This window comes from Neodiprion virginianus, chromosome 3 (genome assembly GCF_021901495.1).
Source record: "Neodiprion virginianus isolate iyNeoVirg1 chromosome 3, iyNeoVirg1.1, whole genome shotgun sequence".
Taxonomy (NCBI): domain Eukaryota; kingdom Metazoa; phylum Arthropoda; class Insecta; order Hymenoptera; family Diprionidae; genus Neodiprion; species Neodiprion virginianus.
This window is the reverse complement of record NC_060879.1, coordinates 37,851,229-37,869,349: the sequence shown is the minus strand read 5'-3', so window position 1 is coordinate 37,869,349 and position 18,121 is coordinate 37,851,229. Positions and strand designations below refer to the sequence as shown.

Sequence of the window (18,121 nt, the reverse complement as noted above, 5' to 3'; positions counted from 1 at the left end):
TCGGACTCGAATGTCACAAGTTGACTGGCTTTTCTATTACGAAACCTAGTCACGCACTTACTTCTGACTCTGACATCACGTGCCGAAGATACCACGCTCTCTACGTCGCTTGCATATGCGATACGCACTCGTACGCACCCACGCACGTGAGTTATACCAGCAGTACGTTCCATAATTCACGAATGGAATATTTCGGTGGATTATCATCGTTGTGAATTCACGGCGGGTCAACAAAAAGATCTGTTTTCCTGTTCCAAGCTCGAATTAAGTAAATGCGTTTATTACCGCTTTTTGATAGACAAAAAAATATGTATATCACATATGGAAACACTTACACCAGATAATACACTGAGAGAAATTTTTAGTTCCGGTTACCGCTCGGTCCTTAACTATTTTCATTTTTTACCACAATCAAAAAATATAGTTATAGGTAGAAAATGAAAATTAGTTTTCTAGCTGTTACCAGAAGGTTTAGTATCCGTTACTATTCTTTCCCATTCGTTCACTGTTACTAGATTTTCTTGTAACTTGCGAAAATTTAACGCTTGTGCAACAATAAATTGACGTTAAAGCCTTATTCGACTAAAAAAGTAGAGTAATACTCACAAACTGATTTTGCGCTGCAATTACCAAAAAAGGATCGACAATAACGCAAAATGTTTACGCGTACCTCGTTTTTCGTAATTCCAACAATATTCAAACAGTTTTTTTAACCATACCTGTTTTACTGAATTTTTCTAGTTACTACAGCAAATGAAATTTTTCTCAGTGTAGAAAAATCCTTAACTTTACAAGTACATTATGTTCCATGTAGGTAAATATACCGATGAAATGGAAACTTGCGCAATATGTGTAGCGGGAAAATCAGCAGAAATTGTATGTAAAAGAACAAGTAGATCTTCAAGTGCCGACAAGTTTGCCCTTAGCTGACATCTGGCTTTTTCGGCACGATGCCATCTGCTTCCAGGGTCTCTCTGAGGACGTGCTTCTTGATTTTTCCGCTGGTCGTTTTCGGGAATTCCTCGGTCAAATGGACGTATCTCGGAATCTTGAAGTGCGCTATTCTCCCCCTTCCGTATTCCTTGATGTCCTGAGGCGTCAGGCCGACAACACCCGGCTTCATGCGAACGCAGGCGCAGACATCCTCGCCAAGACGGTCGTCATGAACTCCGAAGACATGGGCCTCCAAGACTGCCGGATGGGTCTCGAGGAACTCTTCAATCTCCTGCAAGAGTTTAATCTTCAATCCCAGCGAAGAATCGTGCACGAATCGGGAAAAGTCTGTCAACAAATTACGGAACAACGCTGGAGCATTGCTTAAGCGAAACTGTTTCCCAATTCGTAATCCGGAAATGAACTTTGATGAAGCGCGACAAATCGGGCGCGGTTCGCATTCGAAATAGCGATCGAGCGTTGCCGGTGCTCACACTGTATCGGTATCGTTCGGGTTCATCGATTATGGGTGCTTCGCGACATAAATAAAATATCACTCTGTAGCACCACGCAAAGGCTTTCCAAACCCACATGCATCAAAACTCTGCAGACGCTGGCTACGCACCTTCGGAAATATGTTTTCACCGCCCCTGATCAGCATGTCCTTGAGCCTGCCGATGATCCGACCGTAGCCATCCGGCCGCAGAACAAACTGATCCCCCGTTTTCAGCCAGCCGTCATCGGTCTTGGTCTTCCTGGTGTTCTCCTCGTCTCCCCAGTAACCGATCATCGTATGATAGCCGCGAGTCCAGAGTTCTCCGGGTGTTCCGAAAGGAACGGGAACTCCATTCTCGTCGACCACCTGCGGTGCAAGGTACATATGGTCACGTGTGTACGACGTAAACACTGCAAGACCGGTTATTCACCAGCAAACTATTTGAACCAAGATCGATTTTCCAATTTTGCACATTCCGTTATTCGGTCGTTTCTGCTTTTCCCTTTTCTTTCTAATTTTCAATTCGAGTTTTGAGAATGATAAATTAACGCGGTCTATGCTGTCAGCATGCAAATTCAGATGATTACAACGTACGTCCACACGGAGTTATGAATGAAAAGCCAAAAAAATAGCGATCTTTACTCACGGTCAATGACTACGATTACACGAAATTCGTCACCGTCCTGCTGTTTAGCGAGCTCAAGTTCAAATGTGTGTTTGAGCAGTTGTCAAATACTCAAATCTATAGGTTCCTTTTTTTCTATTCGAAGCGCAGTATATTCACCTGGACTTCGGTATGATCCGATAAGTATCCAACGGTCGTTTCGGCAATTTCTCTGGGCGTGTTCAGCAGCGTCTGGAAGTTCATGCAAGTGGTCTCGGACAATCCGTATATCGACTGTAATTAGAGAGAAGAAGAAAAGTCGTCAGTCCGACGGTTAGACGGATCTAAATCCGTGTTAATGTTATTTTTCGAATCGTTAAAATTGGTGTGGCGATTTACAGATGAAGAAGTTCCGCGGCACGTGCTCAGCCTGCGGGCTGCTTATTACGCAACAAATGTTTTCATTGCCGCGTTTTAAAAAGACTGGCGCTTCGGCAATTTGAGTCAATGCAAACCGATCTAAAAGCAAGTCCAAAATAGCATCTCAAGGCTGCGAGGCTCGTTAGGCGGTCGCCGCAGCTTCGCTACCAATTCCTACATCTTCACTATTTTCATATTATCAGTCTCCTGCGCGTTTGGCAAACCTCGGAGTCGATTGAACTAATTTTAACCTAAATGGTCAATGTCATGCCGCAGACCACTAACTGGCCCTTGAATTCACTCTCGAACGAATTCGTCGACTATTACTTTCATTCGTAATTGGCCATACACCGAGCGATACTACGTGCATACACTTTATTAGCAAAGCTGGAAGTGGTCCGCGAAGTCGTCCTTCACATTCGCGGTATCGGAGAATCATCAGTTTCCGATGGTTCCGAAGTAACCAAATGATTTCCCCGATTCAATGGCTTCCTTTGAATTTCAATCTTTCAACTCGCGGAGAACGAACAAGAACCAAGAGCGAGTATCGCATCTTAACGTGCAGAAGAGACCCGGTAATTTAAATGTTTCCGTTTGGTTGGTGTCAGACAAGGTTCCCATTGAGTGACCACTTAAGTGACGAAATTTTTGCCAAGTCTTATAATATTTCAGTAAATCTGCAGTTAACCCAGCAAACGGAAGTCAGTTTCCCAGACTGGGGAATAAATATTTATTTGATCATTTTTGAAGAGTTCTGATCATGCTTCCGGTATCCTGACTTTAACCATCTCACCTGCTAGGTAGATGTGCAAACACCGTTGACCTGCAAAGAACCAATCACCTCGGGTAAAAATTTGCATTCATGAATCAATTTATCGAGCGCCCACAGGTCTCGCCGCATCGACGCTCCATGTGTGGGAGGACTGTTACGCAGCCTCTACACACACGCGCATGCGATGCTCTTGCTTACCAGGCAGCCGCGGGTTGTTCGACTCCGATGCATCCCGCTTCCCGCGAAAGATCTTCGCATAGATAGGAATGAATGACCGAGTCATTGGCCTCGCCCTACCACACGTCGACCCCTTTCCTCATTGCCGACTCTAACCGGCGTTACTTTTGCCACATAACCACTTCAAAGTGGACGCCGTAAGGCCACGTGCACCTCCGAGGTAAGTGCCACGCTGCTGGCGAGATAAGGGCCCGATGCTTTGATCGTTCGGGTCAGGTAATTAGAATCGGGACCTTTTTACAGATCGAGCTTTTAACTCCGTCAGCTCGCGAGGCTTGGAGTTTGAGAAGAAACAGAATTGATCCGAGCTCCCATGAATGCGATTCGTTCACGTTCGGAAACATATTATGTCCACGTGAATCCAGATCGAGCAGCGAAACGGCGAGGCGACACTAATGTGTAAGTCTCTTACCTACCTTCATGAAGTCAAACCCGAACGTTTCTCTAGCTCTCCTGAAGAGGTCCGGCGATGCTGGAGAGCCGCCGGTCAGACCGATCGAAATCTGGCCAATCGGAGCCTTCAGCTCTTGCTGCGTGCTCACCAAATCCACCTGAAACAATCGGGTTAATGTGTTGCCGTTCCCTACGCACCGAATTAATCTCCTACTTTCGCCTTACCCACATCGTAGGAGTTCCGTATATCACTGTACATTTCTCTCTGGCAATGGCATTCACCGATTCCTTAGAGTTGAAGGATTGTCCAGCAAGGATGACCGTCGCTCCACAATGTAGACTCGTCACTTGTCCCATGTTCAGAGCAAACGCATGGAAATACGGAACGTTCAGACAGATCTTATGGTGCCTGTCATTGAGCCTAAACCTCTCAACAGCCTACGCAAGAAATAAAACGAGAAGATTACGATGATACCGTGATTAGGTTTATTCTTCATACCTGGAAACCGGTTTTGACTTGAATTTGAGACCTGTGATCTTTCCATCAGAGATTCACATGGCCAACGAAATTATCGCTCAATTAGCAGTTGTACTAAACGAAAATGTAAATAATGTAAATCAGTACTAGGTATAATATCCATGAGCTGTCAATCAACGCGGCGACGGTACGAAACATCGTTTTCACATTTTGGCGGAAAAATAAAACACTGCCGATGTCCACTAGAAATGTATCACGAGCTGTTGAAAATGCGCTACGTCATGTATGTAGATCTCTACGTTAATTATAAAGGTGAACGATACCATCGTTATCAGCGCACAATGATAATTACCGTGATAATTCCGAGTTCTGAGAAACATTGAGAAGTTACTCTTACGAGTACAGCATGCGCAGGCTGTTGCGATAAAAGCACAAAACGACCAAGTTTTCACCTTCCGTGTGCAGATCTACTTTTGCAACTGGTTCTACTGCGATAAATGTTGTGTGAAGAAAAAATGGACTCTTGTCTGATCCGTCTTTATTTCTTTGTTTAATTTTTTTAACCCTGCCTGCATGATAGCTATAATGTGCGGATCTGCATGTTAGACCGTTTAAATGCATGACAGAAGTGCAAAATTTGCCTCGATGTACCGTCACGACTGATTTTGTAAAAGGTCAAAACGGTCGCCAAACGTAGCTTGACGCGTCATCGCAATTTTCATTCGTTCTTTCTTTGCCGTCAGTTCTATACGATGCAGTGGTTCGGTGAAAAAGGACACAATGAAAGTCAAAGTTACGAGTTACCAGGTGAGTAAGCATATCGCTAATGCCTCGAAACGCGTCTAAAAATTATCCTCTCCCAATGAAGCACCCCCCAATCTCACCTGCTTGGAATTGTTTACGTATGATCTGTGGGCCACCTCGGGAGCTTTCGGTCGTCCAGTGGTACCGGAAGTGAATTGAATAACCATGCCGCTCCCGGGAGAGATTTCACCCTGTTCAGCACCGATGGCTTCCACTTCAATGCTGCTGGCCAGGGACTCGACGTCGACGAATCTCCTGGTGCCACTGTGATGGATGAAATTTTTTAGGAAAAATTAATTAAAATCCACTCACGAACGTTAGTGTCAAGTGTTATTTTTTACATCTATATGCAATCTGCGAGTATAATTTGAACGAATAATTTTTCGTACTTTTTTTTCTTTGAAGTATATTTAGTCTTCCGCAGTGATCACAGAGCTTGATAAACTTCGGCCGTCCCGTTTGTCCATTAGATTAATTAAACTATGCGCGGTTAATGACGTACTGAAAGCAGAGAAAAAAAAACTCAATCACGACTGCCTGAATTCAGACACGCATTTCACGAGGTAACTAGGCTGAATATTAAAATCCAACCTCTCATCTCGATACGAATCGATTTCTTTGAAACAGTGTCTACCAAACTAATTTACAATTAAACAGCTGCGACGAGCAGTAGGGGAAAGAAATTACAATATATTTTCCTATGCATCGCAACGTTTCTTTCACGCCTGCTCAACCGTTACGGGAATTGAATCGAACCGAAAAACTTTATTTGCATCATGACATTGATGTTCTTTACAAAGACTGACGTTCGATTCAGTTTCGTTCAACATTTTTCGCGAGATATTAGTTGATTGACTCAATCCACTGATTAGGGTTGGGCTAAGGCTCCTGATGTTTGATAAAATAGAAATTAGGCCGATGTCTGTAACGATATCATTTAAATACGCACGGATAAGGAACTGACAAGTACGCGAAGTACTGAAAAATTGTCGGATATTAGAAACGCCGTTTATTGCAAAAAAGCTTATCTAAGCGCAAAGCAGGTGAACGCCAACCGGAAGTTGCCCAACGCCTACCTTTGACCTCTCTAATATATGGGTATTAAGTCGGTATACATCAACTGCTTATTTGTCGATACGAGTAAAAATTACTTTATAAAAATAGACGCTGTTTTTCCGATAATTTAAATTTAACGCATTTTCGTGTAGCCGTCTCTTTGGCAGGGAATTTTCATTAATCCTAGTCAACGCCAAATATACTGTGAAGTGGACTGGATCCCATTTGATATTTACCTTAAATAAATATCGATCAAAACCTGGTGCCGCTGAACACCGCAATTGTAAGCTAAACGCCGAAAGGCTATAAAAGAATGAGATAATGAAGCTGCTACGAATCTAAATTGCGTGCGATTTTCTGAACTACGCGTAGACGAGAAAAAGAAACCAAATTTCGTCGCTATGAATTCTGCCTTCGAGTATAACGCGTATTGTACATATACTCATCAAATTCAAATATATTCCGCTGAATCGTAATTATAAACTCCTCAAGTCGCAACGCTTAGTGTTTAACCTATTTTACACACATTAAAATGCGTCAGTTAAGAATCTATCTTTCAACACATCGCACACGCCAGGTTATTTGAAAAGTTTACATGCTAGATCGACAACGGCCTAATACTTCTAAGTTTAAGATGGAGATTCATGTCAACTTTGGATATAATGTGATGAAATCTGTATAACACACGGCCAAATCGCTTCGCGATAAGCGCGACTGGGCTTCGATGACATAATTCATTATCGCACAATGTTACATCGGATCAGTGAACAGCCGAAAATTTTGATAAACAGAAACGACAAATAAAGACGTTATACTCGAACTCGTAAATATTTCCATTCCTGCAGCAAAATGTTATTCGAACGGCAATTTTATCACTCTCGAGATAAGCTAATTGGACGTTAATCGTCGAACAGACCTTATGTATAGTGGAAACCACATGTAGGTACGAAGCATCGTGAATATATACCTACCTGACGTGCTTATCACCGACTATAACGATGTGTTCCAGACTTGGACATTGACTCTTCGCCCTGAGTAGCATTTCCGGATAATTCTGAGTCTTGAAACTATCCGCTGCAATGACAGCCCTGGTCCCGACTTTATTGATGCCGTATATCAGCTCGTTCAGCTGATCCGCAGGGTTCATTCCGACCACCTTGAATCCAGCCCTGGCAATGGCCAAGAAAGCCACGCTCCACTCGATGGAATTGGGGCTCCAAATTCCAACTCTGTCGCCCCTCTTCAAGCCCAGCTTTTTCAACCCTGCGGCAAATTTGTCGGCCCTTTTTCGAGCCTCCGAAAATGTCATCCGCATGTTTTGATGGACGGATACAACGCTTTCTCTGTTAGGAAATCTCTCTGCTGCCACGTCGAGCAGCTGGCCCACTGCTTTCTCGAGCAACGGATAGGAGCCCGGATTCGATATGTAAGAGGTTCCATTTTCGCCGGAAGCTGACGTCGATCGACATCGTCTGCTCGGTGATTTCTTCCACGCGTCTGTTACGTTTGAAAAGGAATGAAAATAACTGATAATCCGAGACGGCGATCCATCACCTTGGCTTGTAATAGATAGCACGATCGCCTTATCCAACAATACAAGTCGGAGAGGCTTGTTAAGCTTACCAAAAGAAACTGCGGAGATGAAGCCTGACCTGGAGTCAAACCTTGTGTTACCAAATGCCTTTGGAATACTGGCTCTTAATCGTATCATAACTATGTCGAGTCTCACAGTAAATGAGCAAAAACTGATACGACAACTGCACGGTTGAAGCAACCTGGTGTATCAAAACTTATCGCGTACCGTCTAGTATTGCACTGTTCGTCTATAGAAATTAGAATGACAACATCGATGCACGAAAATGCGAAATAAAAGTAGGGAAGGGGAGGCGTCAGAAATCCCTATTTGGACTGACGAGTGTATCGTATCGTCTCTAGGACTTATCAAACGAGCTGGGCAGTAAAAAACTTTGTGGAGGTGCAACCAATGTCGAGCGATAAACTCTGGCCGTTAGATAACACTGATACCCGTACCAAGAATGTTGGTTCGCCTACTTCCTACGATTCCTGTTATCCTGATGCTTGATGTATATTTATGTCGAAGGAGAACTAAGTAGACGATATTTTCTTGTTACTTGGCAGTTGGCAGATATTTTCGATGTTGAAACGTAAGACGGTTCTTGGTAAAATTTTTCTTACAAATCGGATTCGACGTTAGTAATCTTTAATTACAACGTGATACTTTTTTATACCAACTCACGTTTCACGTCGAGAATATATTGGCCAATTGTTATTTATACGGTGATCCTCAAACGTATTAAAAATAAAAATGAATGATAAGATACTGGAGAAAATCCTTGCATGCTAGGGAAACTACCGGACATTCAAAACATATTACTCGTTTTTATTCGGCTCTACTTTTTCAATTTTTATTATTTTATTGACATTACACGATTTGTGTAACAGAGTTACAACTTCAGTCTGAACAAACTTGCGAATTAGTTTGGCAACTTCGAGCGTGGAATATGGGAGGCAGCCGTGAACTCTTCCATTACAATACAATGACAAACTGTTAGATCATGCACCTTGTAAACCAAGTGGTAAGTGGGCCAAAACCTTGAATCTAAGTGGTAGGTTTCATTTGTGACCGTCAACCGGAAAGTATTGATTATTGATCATTTTACAATAGATGGAGCCACCAGTGCTGTAAGTACAATTCCTTTTCCTGTACTCATTGGTACTCATTAAAATTGCGTATAGTCTATGGCCTTACACACTCCTCCACTACCACCATGTCCATCTCAGGCGTGATATTTTTTTATAATTGCAATGTTCCACCGCCATTTTGGTTACGTGGTATGTTATGCTCCCCCTCTTCTTTTCATGGCTGTTAATTTACAAAGAAAGCATGACTGAAACTCGATGTAACTTTCCAAGCGATACAGAAGCAGTGCGTACTGTCTGTGCCTTAGACGCCCAACTACAAGCGTGCTATCGAACCTTGCTGCCGATAATCGTATAAGAAATCTTTACATGTAAGCGTATTCAAGTACAATACGATACAGATAATTATGATATAGTTCAAGTAGTGTGTGTAGAACTATTGTATAATACTAGCAATTCTCAAAATTATAGTTTCGAAAATATAAAGGTTGACAGACGAACGCAGCATCAGTCCTCCTTCGCCGATCCATTTCGAATTCCTGCCTGCTTGACCCGCAGCCCGTTGGTCGTGCCTCGTACCAGGGTGACTTGGTTAGCCTCTGATTTGGGATTGAAGAAAATTTTTTCCAACACAACGAATGGTGATTCAAAGAATAAGGTGAAAACAAAAACCGTGACGATTGAAAGCGCCAAATTAATCAATTACTCATGAATCTGCAAAGAGATGGATTGAATTTAATCTGAGCAATTCGAAGAACAAAAGATGTAGAAAAAAAACTTACAATCAAAGAATTCGAAAATACCACAGGAGTCCGTGCGGCCGAATTCCTCACATGTTGGATGAAGAAATGCACCAAATAAGTGGAATATGACAACCGACCGAGCGGCCGAAAGAACGACAAGGCCAAAAAGCTGTCAACGGGACCTGAAATATCGTTGATAAAATCTTACGTCTCACCAATGTACCGTATTATCTGACTAGAGTTCCATTCATCTGCATCAGGATCCTTCAAGTTAGGTACGTTACAGTGTTTTGTAATTCAGCGCAGCTTTCCATTCACAAAAATCAAACGGGTATTTGCCTCCATATCCGTGAGTACATGCATAAATGATTCAAGCAATGGCAATCGACCAACACGGGCGTAACGTAAGTGCGAGTACAACTTCTAATACACGGTTGTACGCAAAAGCATTGTTGTAATTGATATGAGTAGCACACATACAAAATAGGAGAAGAACGGAGGTTGCAACCCAGTTGATCCATACGTTCACCTGAAAATCGGAAAATGTGTCGATATTAAACGATCAGTTGTGCATCGAAATAGGATTGGAATTGCTTGTAATGCGAAAACTTTGCCTGAAATACCTTCGTAAGTTGCCTCTTATTGGTCGCTACGTCGTAACCCAAGAACATTCCGAGAAAGTAGGCGCTGGCTCGATTGTAAGCCGGTATGTGGAAGTTAGGAAAGTCACTACTGACTATTTTTCTAAAGTGGAAATAACTATTACAGACATCTTCTTTTCGACAAACAATGTATATTTCAATAATATTCACTCAATAATCAAAATAATCAAAACATCGATGACTGACACAGGCCAAAAGTCAATAAAAACTGTAGAATGTCACGAGTGTGCCGCGGCAGCTGGTACGTACAAAGCAATACGGTTTGGCATAAAATATGTGTCATCAGTTTGGTACATTGTTTGACTGGTAGATGCGAGCATGCTATTGGCTTTCTCTTATGTGTGGCTTTACCGAAGAAGCGTAGATCCTGCACCGGTTTCGTGTCATAAATAAAATATCACTCTGTAGCACCACGCAAAGGCTTTCCAAATCCCCATGCATCAAAACTCTGCAGACGCTGCCTACGCACCTTCGGAAATATGTTTACACCGCCCCTAATCAGTACCAGCAAACTATTTTAACCAAGATCGATTTTCCAATTTTGCGCATTCCAACCGTTATTCGGTCGTTTCTGCTTTCCCCTTTTCTTTCTAATTTTCAATTCAAGTTTTGAGAATGATCAATTAACGTGGTCTATGCTATCAGCATCAAAATTCAGACGATTATAACATATGTCCACACAGATTAATGAATTAAAAATCAAAAAGATAGCGATTTTTACTCGTGGGCAGTGACTACGACTATGGTACCTACATGAAATTGGTCACCATCTTGCTGCTTAGCAAGCTCAAGTTGAAATTTGTGTTTGAGCAGTTGTTAACTGGTCAAATTCTCAAATCTACAAAGAGGTTTGTTTCATTTTGAAGAGGAATTTAGTCACCTGGACTTCGGTGTGATTCGATAAGTGTCCAACGTTCTTTTCGACAATTTCTCCGGGCGTATTTAGCAGTGTCTGCAAGCTCATGAACGTGGTCCCGGACAATCCGTATATCGACTGTAATTAGAGGGAAGAAGAAAAGTCGTCAGTCCGATGGTTAGAGGGATCTAAATCCATGTTAACGTTATTTTTCGAATCGTTAAAATTGGTGTGGCGATTTACAGATGAAGAAGTTCCGCGGCACGTGCCCAGCCTGCGGGCTGCTGATTACGCAACAAATGTTTTTATTGCCGCGTTTTAAAAAGACTGGCGCTTCGGCAATTTGAGTCAATGCAAACCGATGTAAAAGCAAGTCCAAAATAGCATCTCAAGGCTGTGAGGCTCGTTTGGTGGTAGCTGCAATTTCTCTACCAATTCCTACATCTTCACTCTTTTCATATTATCAGTCTTCTGCGCGTTTGGCACACCTCCGAGTCAATTAACTAATTTTAACCTACATGGTCAGTGTCATGGCGCAGGCCACTAAATGGCTCTTGAACTCAGTCTCGAACGAATGATTCGACTGGAACTTTCATTTGTAATTGGCCATGCATCGAGCGATAACTGCGTGCACGCACCTTATTAACAAGGTCAGAAGTGGTCCGCAAAGTCGTCCTTCACATTCGCGGTATCGGAGAATCATCAGTTTGCCATAGTTGCAAAGTAACCAAGTAATTTCCCCGCCTCACTTGCTTCCTTTGAATTTCAGTCTTTTAACCCGCGGAGAACGATCAAGAATCAAGAGCGAGTCTCGCATCGTAGCGTGGATAAGAGACCCGGAAATTTAAATGTTTCCATTTGGTTGGCGTAAGACAAGGTTCCCATTGAGCGAATACTTAAGTGACGCAATTTTTGCCGAGTCTTAAATTCTTCAGCAAGCCTACAGCTCACCCAGCAAACGAAAGTCGTTTTTTCAGCCAGAACGTATGTGGGCAGTGTGGGGGCGTGGAAAATTACTCGATCATCTCCGATCAGTTCTGCTCCTGTTTCCGGTATCGTTATACAACTTCATTCGCCTCACGTGCTGGGCAGATGTGCGAACACGGTTTACATGTAAGGAACCAATCACCTCGGGTAAAAATTTGCATTCAAGAATCAATTTATCGATCGCCCACAGGTCTCGCTGCATCGACGCTCCATGTGTGGGAGGACTGTTACGCAGCCTCTACACACACGCGCATGCAATGCTCTTGCTTACCAGGCAGCCGCGGGTTGTTCGACTCCGATGCATCCCGCTTCCCGCGAAAGATCTTCGCATAGATAGGAATGAATGACCGAGTCATTGGCCTCGCCCTACCACACGTCGACCCCTTTCCTCATTGCCGACTCTAACCGGCGTTACTTTTGCCACATAACCACTTCAAAGTGGACGCCGTAAGGCCACGTGCACCTCCGAGGTAAGTGCCACGCTGCTGACGAGATAAGGGCCCGATGCTTTGATCGTTCGGGTCAGGTAATTAGAATCGGGACCTTTTTACAGATCGAGCTTTTAACTCCGTCAGCTCGCGAGGCTTGGAGTTCGAGAAGAAACAGAATTGATCCGAGCTCCCATGAATGGGATTCGTTCACGTTCGGAAGCATATTATGTCCACGTGAAACCAGATCGAGCAGCGAAACGGCGAGGCGACACTAATGTGTAAGTCTCTTACCTACCTTCATGAAGTCAAACCCGAAAGTTTCTCTAGCTCTCCTGAAGAGGTCCGGCGATGCTGGAGAGCCGCCGGTCAGACCGATCGAAATCTCGCCAATCGGAGCCTTCAGCTCTTGCTGCGTGCTCACCAAATCCACCTGAAACAATCGGGTTAATGTGTTGCCGTTCCCTACGCACCGAATTAATCTCCTACTTTCGCCTTACCCACATCGTAGGAGTTCCGTATATCACTGTACATTTCTCTCTGGCAATGGCATTCACCGATTCCTTAGAGTTGAAGGATTGTCCAGCACGCATGACCGTCGTTCCACATTGCCGACTCGTCGCTCGTTCCATGTTCAGACCAAACGCATGGAAATACGGAACGTCTAGACAGATCCGATGGTGCATGTCACTCAGCATACACCTCTGAACAGCCTGCCAAGGAAATAAGACGAGAAATTTACGTTTATACCGTGATTGGGTTTATTCTTCCAATTTGAAAACCGGTTTTGATTCGAAATTGACACCTGTCATCTTTCATTAAGAGATTAAAATGGCGAAATTAACGGGTAATTTGCAGTTATGCGAACTGACAATGTAAATCGTGTACCAGGTCCCTCAGTACAAGGTATAATATCGATGAGCTGTCAATCAGAATTACAAAACACCGTTTGAACATTCTGGAAAAAAGAAACATTGCTGATGTTCACTAGAACTATGTCAAGGACTTTTCAAAATAGGCCACGTCATGTATGTATAGGCCTCTACGTTGATAATGAAGCTTGGTGAGAACCATCGTTATCAGCGAACAATGCTAATTACCGTGATAATTCCAAGTCCTGAGAAAACTTGAAAGATTACGCTCATGACTGAAGCATACACAGTCTGTTGTGATCAAAGCACGAAGTGAGTAAGTTTTCGCCTTCCGTGTGCAGATGCACTTTTGCAAGTGGTTGTGCCGCGATAATTCTTGTGAGAAAAAAGAATTTACGTTTATCTGATTCCTACCTATTTCTTTGTTTAAGTTTTTCAGCCATGCCTGCGAGTTGGTTATAATGTGCGGGCTGCATTACAAATCGTTCGAATGCATGCTGAAAAATCATAACCGAGGTACAGAATTTGCCAGGATGTACCGTCGCGACTGACTTTGTAGAAGGTCAAAAAAGTCGCCAAACCTAACTTGACGCGTCACCGCAATTTCCATTCATTCTTTCGTTGCCGTCGTTTCTATACGACGTAGTTGTTCAGCAAAAAACGTATACAATGAAAGTTAAAGTTAGGAGTCACCAGGTGAGTAAGCATATCGCTAATACCTCGAAACGCGTCTAAAAATTATCCTCTCCCAATGAAGCACCCCCCAATCTCACCTGCTTGGAATTGTTTACGTATGATCTGTGGGCCACCTCGGGAGCTTTCGGTCGTCCAGTGGTACCGGAAGTGAATTGAATAACCATGCCGCTCCCGGGAGAGATTTCACCCTGTTTAGCACCGATGGCTTCCATTTCTATGCTGCTGGCCAGGGACTCGACGTCGACGAATCTCCTGGTGCCACTGTGATGGATGAAATTTTTTAGGAAAAATTAATTAAAATCCACTCACGAAAGTTAATCCCGAGTGTTATTCTTCACATCTATATGTAATCTGCGTGTGTAATTTGAACGAATAATTGTTCAAACTTTCATTCTTGGAAGCATATTTACCCTTCCACGATGATTACAGAGCTTGATAAAGTTCGGCCGCCCCGTTTGTCCATTAGATTAATTAAACTATGCGTGGTTCATGGCGTCGCAATGAGAACAGAAAATACAAACTATCATGACTGCCCGGATTCAGACACGCGTTTTACAATTGTACTAGGCTGAATATTAAATTCCAACCCCTCATCGTGATACCAATCGATTTCTCTGAAACAGTGCTTCCCCAGCGAGTTAAACAGCTGCGAAAAGCGGTGAGGGAAAGAAATTCCGAGACATTTTCCTGCGCACCGCAAAGTTTCTTTCACGCCTGATTAATCGTCACGGAAATTGAATCGGGCCGGAAATTTTTATTTGCATCACGACCTTGATATTCTTTTCTCAAAGACTGACGTTGATTTGGGCAGGGGATACAGGTTGGGAATCACTGAGCCATAAAGTTATGCACCCCCAAATTTTCCCGCATAAAAAATCAACCCTTCCTGCGATATGTATGACGTGAGTAATAAATTATGCTCGGCTTTGGTTTTACTTTTACTACGTGGCTCGCCGAGTCAGTTTAGTTCAACATTTTTCGCTAGATATTAGTTGATTGACTCAATCTACTGATTATCAGGGTTGGGCAAAAGCTTCTGCAGCATGATAAAATAGAAATCAGGCCAATGTCTGTAACGACGTCATTTAGTTACGCACCAATAAGGAATAAAAATTAGAGGGAGAATCCCTGAGAAGTATATGAACTAGTGAAATATTGCCGGATATTAGAGACACCGTTTATTGCAAAAAGGCTCATCGAACCGTGAAGCAGGCAAACGCCAACCGGAAGTTTCCCAAGGCTTACTTCAAGCCTGTGTAACACACGTGCATGAAGTCGATCTACATCAACTGCTTGTTTGTCAAAATGAAATAAAATTGCTTCGCAAAAATCGACTCTGCTTTTCCGCTAATTTAAGTTTATTGCATTTTCGTGCTGCCATCTCTTTGGCTGGGAATTTTCATTGATCCTCATCAAGGCGAAACCTGCTGTGAAGTTAACTGGATCCTAGTTGATATTAACCTTGAATAAATATCGATCCAATCTTGGTGCTGCCGAACAACGCAGCTGTAAGCTGAAAGCGAAAGGGCTATAAAAGAATTGGATAATCAAGTTAATTACGAATTTAAATTCTATACCACTTCCGACGCTACGCGTAGGAAAAAAAAACGGTTTTCTCCGTGGCCATGAATTCTGGCGATGCGTAACGTCTCTTATACATACACTCAACAAGCTCAAACATATTCTACTGAATCGTAATAATAAGCTCCTCCAGTCACAACGCTTGTGTTTAACCTATTTTAGATACATTAAAATGCGTTAGCTAAAAATCTGTCTCTCGATTTATCATGTCAACTTTAAGTATAATGTGATGAAATCCGTATAACACGCGGTCAAATCGCGTCGCGATAAGCGTGACTGAGCTTTAATTGACATAATGCACTATCGTACAATATTACATCAGATCGGTGAACAGCTTAAGACTTTGATAAACAGAAGCGAAAAATAAAGACTTTATATCTAATTTCGTAAAAATTTTTATTCCCGCAGTGAAACGTTGTCTAATCGGCAACTTTCTCTGTCTCAAGGTAAGCTAATTGGGTACTGAACGTCGAATGTACCTTATATATGTATAGTGGAAAACAGATGCAGGTACGAAACATCGTAAATGGGTTATTTCCGTGATGCGCTCCATAAAGACTCCGAATTATAGGCAAATCAGCGTACACGTCCACTCTAACTGTCAGATTCTGTTTCAAAAGAACGCCATCTCAGAATTTCGGTGAACAACATTGTATATCCGAGGTGATTCCCGAGGACATACGACGTTTTTGACATGAGGTTTCTTGTTGCTTTCAGCCGACGAGACTTGTACCCTGATTTGCCTGCAATTAGGAGTCGCTGTGGAACGGATCACGGAAATAATCCGGTATATACCTCACGTGCTTTTTACTGGCTATAACGATGTGTTCCGGAGTTGGACACTGACTTTGAGTCTTGAAACTATCCGCTGCAATGACAGCCCTGGTCCCGACTTTGTTGATGCCGTATATCAGCTCGTTCAGCTGATCCGCAGGGTTCATTCCGACCACTTTGAATCCAGTCCTGACAATGGCCAAGAAAACCACGCTCCACTCGATGGAATTGGGGCTCCAAATTCCAACTCTGTCGCCCCTCTTCAAGCCCAGCTTTTTCAACCCTGCGGCAAATTTTTCGGCCTTTTTTCGAGTCTCCGAAGATGTCATCCGCATGTTTTGATGGACGGATACAACGCTTTCTCTGTTAGGAAATCTCTCTGCTGCCACGTCGAGCAGCTGGCCCAATGTTTTCTCGAGCAACGGATAGGAGCCCGGATTCGATATGTAAGAGGTTCCATTTTCGCCGGAAGCTGACGTCGATCGACATCATCTGCTCTGATTTCTGTTTCTGGATCTCAATTGGCGTCACAGTGACTTTTCACGCTGTGCCGGAAAAAATATGGTATGTGGTGCACCCGTAAGGTGTTTTAGGCTCAAATAAAGATTTCAGTACTGAAATCATTATCTTTGCCATAAAAACATCTACTTTACAGACATGCCATAGAAAGTACTATTTCGAGCTTATCGGGAAAACGGAAACTTGGGCGTCCCTCCCAGTTACTATATTGCAAGCAAAGCAATACGCGTTACTGAATTCCTTCAAAAGTCCAATATCTACTAATATATATTTGACCCTAAAAATCCCTCTCAGCACTCTTAGAGTAACAGCGTCGACTCGATTATTGAATAATTATAGCACTAGAATCATGACTACAGACAAAAAATATAGTATACATATCTCGAAATATTATAGCTGGTGTATTGTTAGACATGACGATTTGTACCATATGCTCAGTAACTGCCCAGCGTATAACGAAGAGAGAGCGTGATTCATGACTGATGCAGACTCCAAAAAAAAAAAACCAATCCATACCTTCTTGAACTACCTGTATGACCTTAATACATCGACAGCGAAGAAGCTCACTACATATATCACAGTAATATAAAACTTATCAAATACATTAATATGTAAAAGTTGATGGGTATAGAAACTCTTGACACGGAACGTAACATTATAAAGTTCACCGAAATGCATTTATGTTAAGGGATACTTTGCTCATAATAAAACAGTGTATAAATTCTGAATATTATGTGAAGCGTTTCGTGCGAATTGGAACTGGAAATATTACCGATTATAAAGCACGGGATGAGACGCTAAGCTATGGTAAGTACCTATCGCACAATACTGTGTACAATACTGTAACCCTTTTTTACAGCTCAAACCCGAGCTTGAACAAGTAAATACTACTTCTGCTACTACTTATGTCAGTTCCACTCTACTTCTACAATTTCGTCTTCCCTGACAACATGATGCCAAACTGTTACATCGTGCACTATGTAAACCACGTTAAATAATCAGCGAGTCGCGCCCCTTCGTTCTGACTCTCATTCGCTCAGCAATAAGAGGTAAATGGGCCAAAACCGTGAATCAAAGTGATACGTTCCATTTGTGAACGTCAAGCAGAAAATATGTATAAGGACATCCACGTCCAAAACGCTGTCAGTA

At 42.7% G+C, this 18,121-nt stretch overlaps 1 protein-coding gene and 3 long non-coding RNA genes across 5 annotated transcripts; 3 read left to right on the top strand and 1 right to left on the bottom strand.

The window, feature by feature from the left end:
* Positions 1–647: 647 nt before the first annotated feature.
* Positions 648–8,195, bottom strand: LOC124301437 (medium-chain acyl-CoA ligase ACSF2, mitochondrial). Of its 2 annotated transcripts, none has more exons than XM_046756470.1 (8): positions 7,817–8,195; positions 7,165–7,690; positions 5,218–5,401; positions 4,081–4,293; positions 3,879–4,013; positions 2,214–2,327; positions 1,559–1,795; positions 648–1,225 (listed from the first exon to the last, which is right to left on the bottom strand). In XM_046756470.1, the coding sequence occupies exons 1-8, from the start codon at positions 7,902–7,904 to the stop codon at positions 923–925; spliced, it is 1,800 nt and encodes a 599-aa protein (XP_046612426.1). In that variant the 5' UTR covers positions 7,905–8,195; the 3' UTR covers positions 648–922. The 2 variants fall into 2 exon arrangements, with proteins under 2 accessions (XP_046612426.1, XP_046612425.1); XM_046756469.1 differs by having other exon boundaries at positions 7,165–7,693; positions 7,817–8,193.
* LOC124301441 (uncharacterized) lies at positions 5,071–5,457 on the top strand. The gene is made up of 2 exons (XR_006907473.1): positions 5,071–5,140; positions 5,202–5,457. It is a non-coding gene; the product is annotated as an uncharacterized LOC124301441 (long non-coding RNA).
* Positions 8,196–9,111: 916 nt separating the features above from the next.
* Positions 9,112–9,490, top strand: LOC124301440 (uncharacterized). The gene is made up of 2 exons (XR_006907472.1): positions 9,112–9,225; positions 9,342–9,490. It is a non-coding gene; the product is annotated as an uncharacterized LOC124301440 (long non-coding RNA).
* A 2,166-nt stretch (positions 9,491–11,656) lies between these two features.
* Positions 11,657–14,487, top strand: LOC124301438 (uncharacterized). Its single transcript, XR_006907471.1, has 5 exons — positions 11,657–12,228; positions 12,293–12,572; positions 12,656–13,718; positions 13,834–14,098; positions 14,160–14,487. It is a non-coding gene; the product is annotated as an uncharacterized LOC124301438 (long non-coding RNA).
* The last annotated feature ends 3,634 nt before the right edge of the window (positions 14,488–18,121 follow it).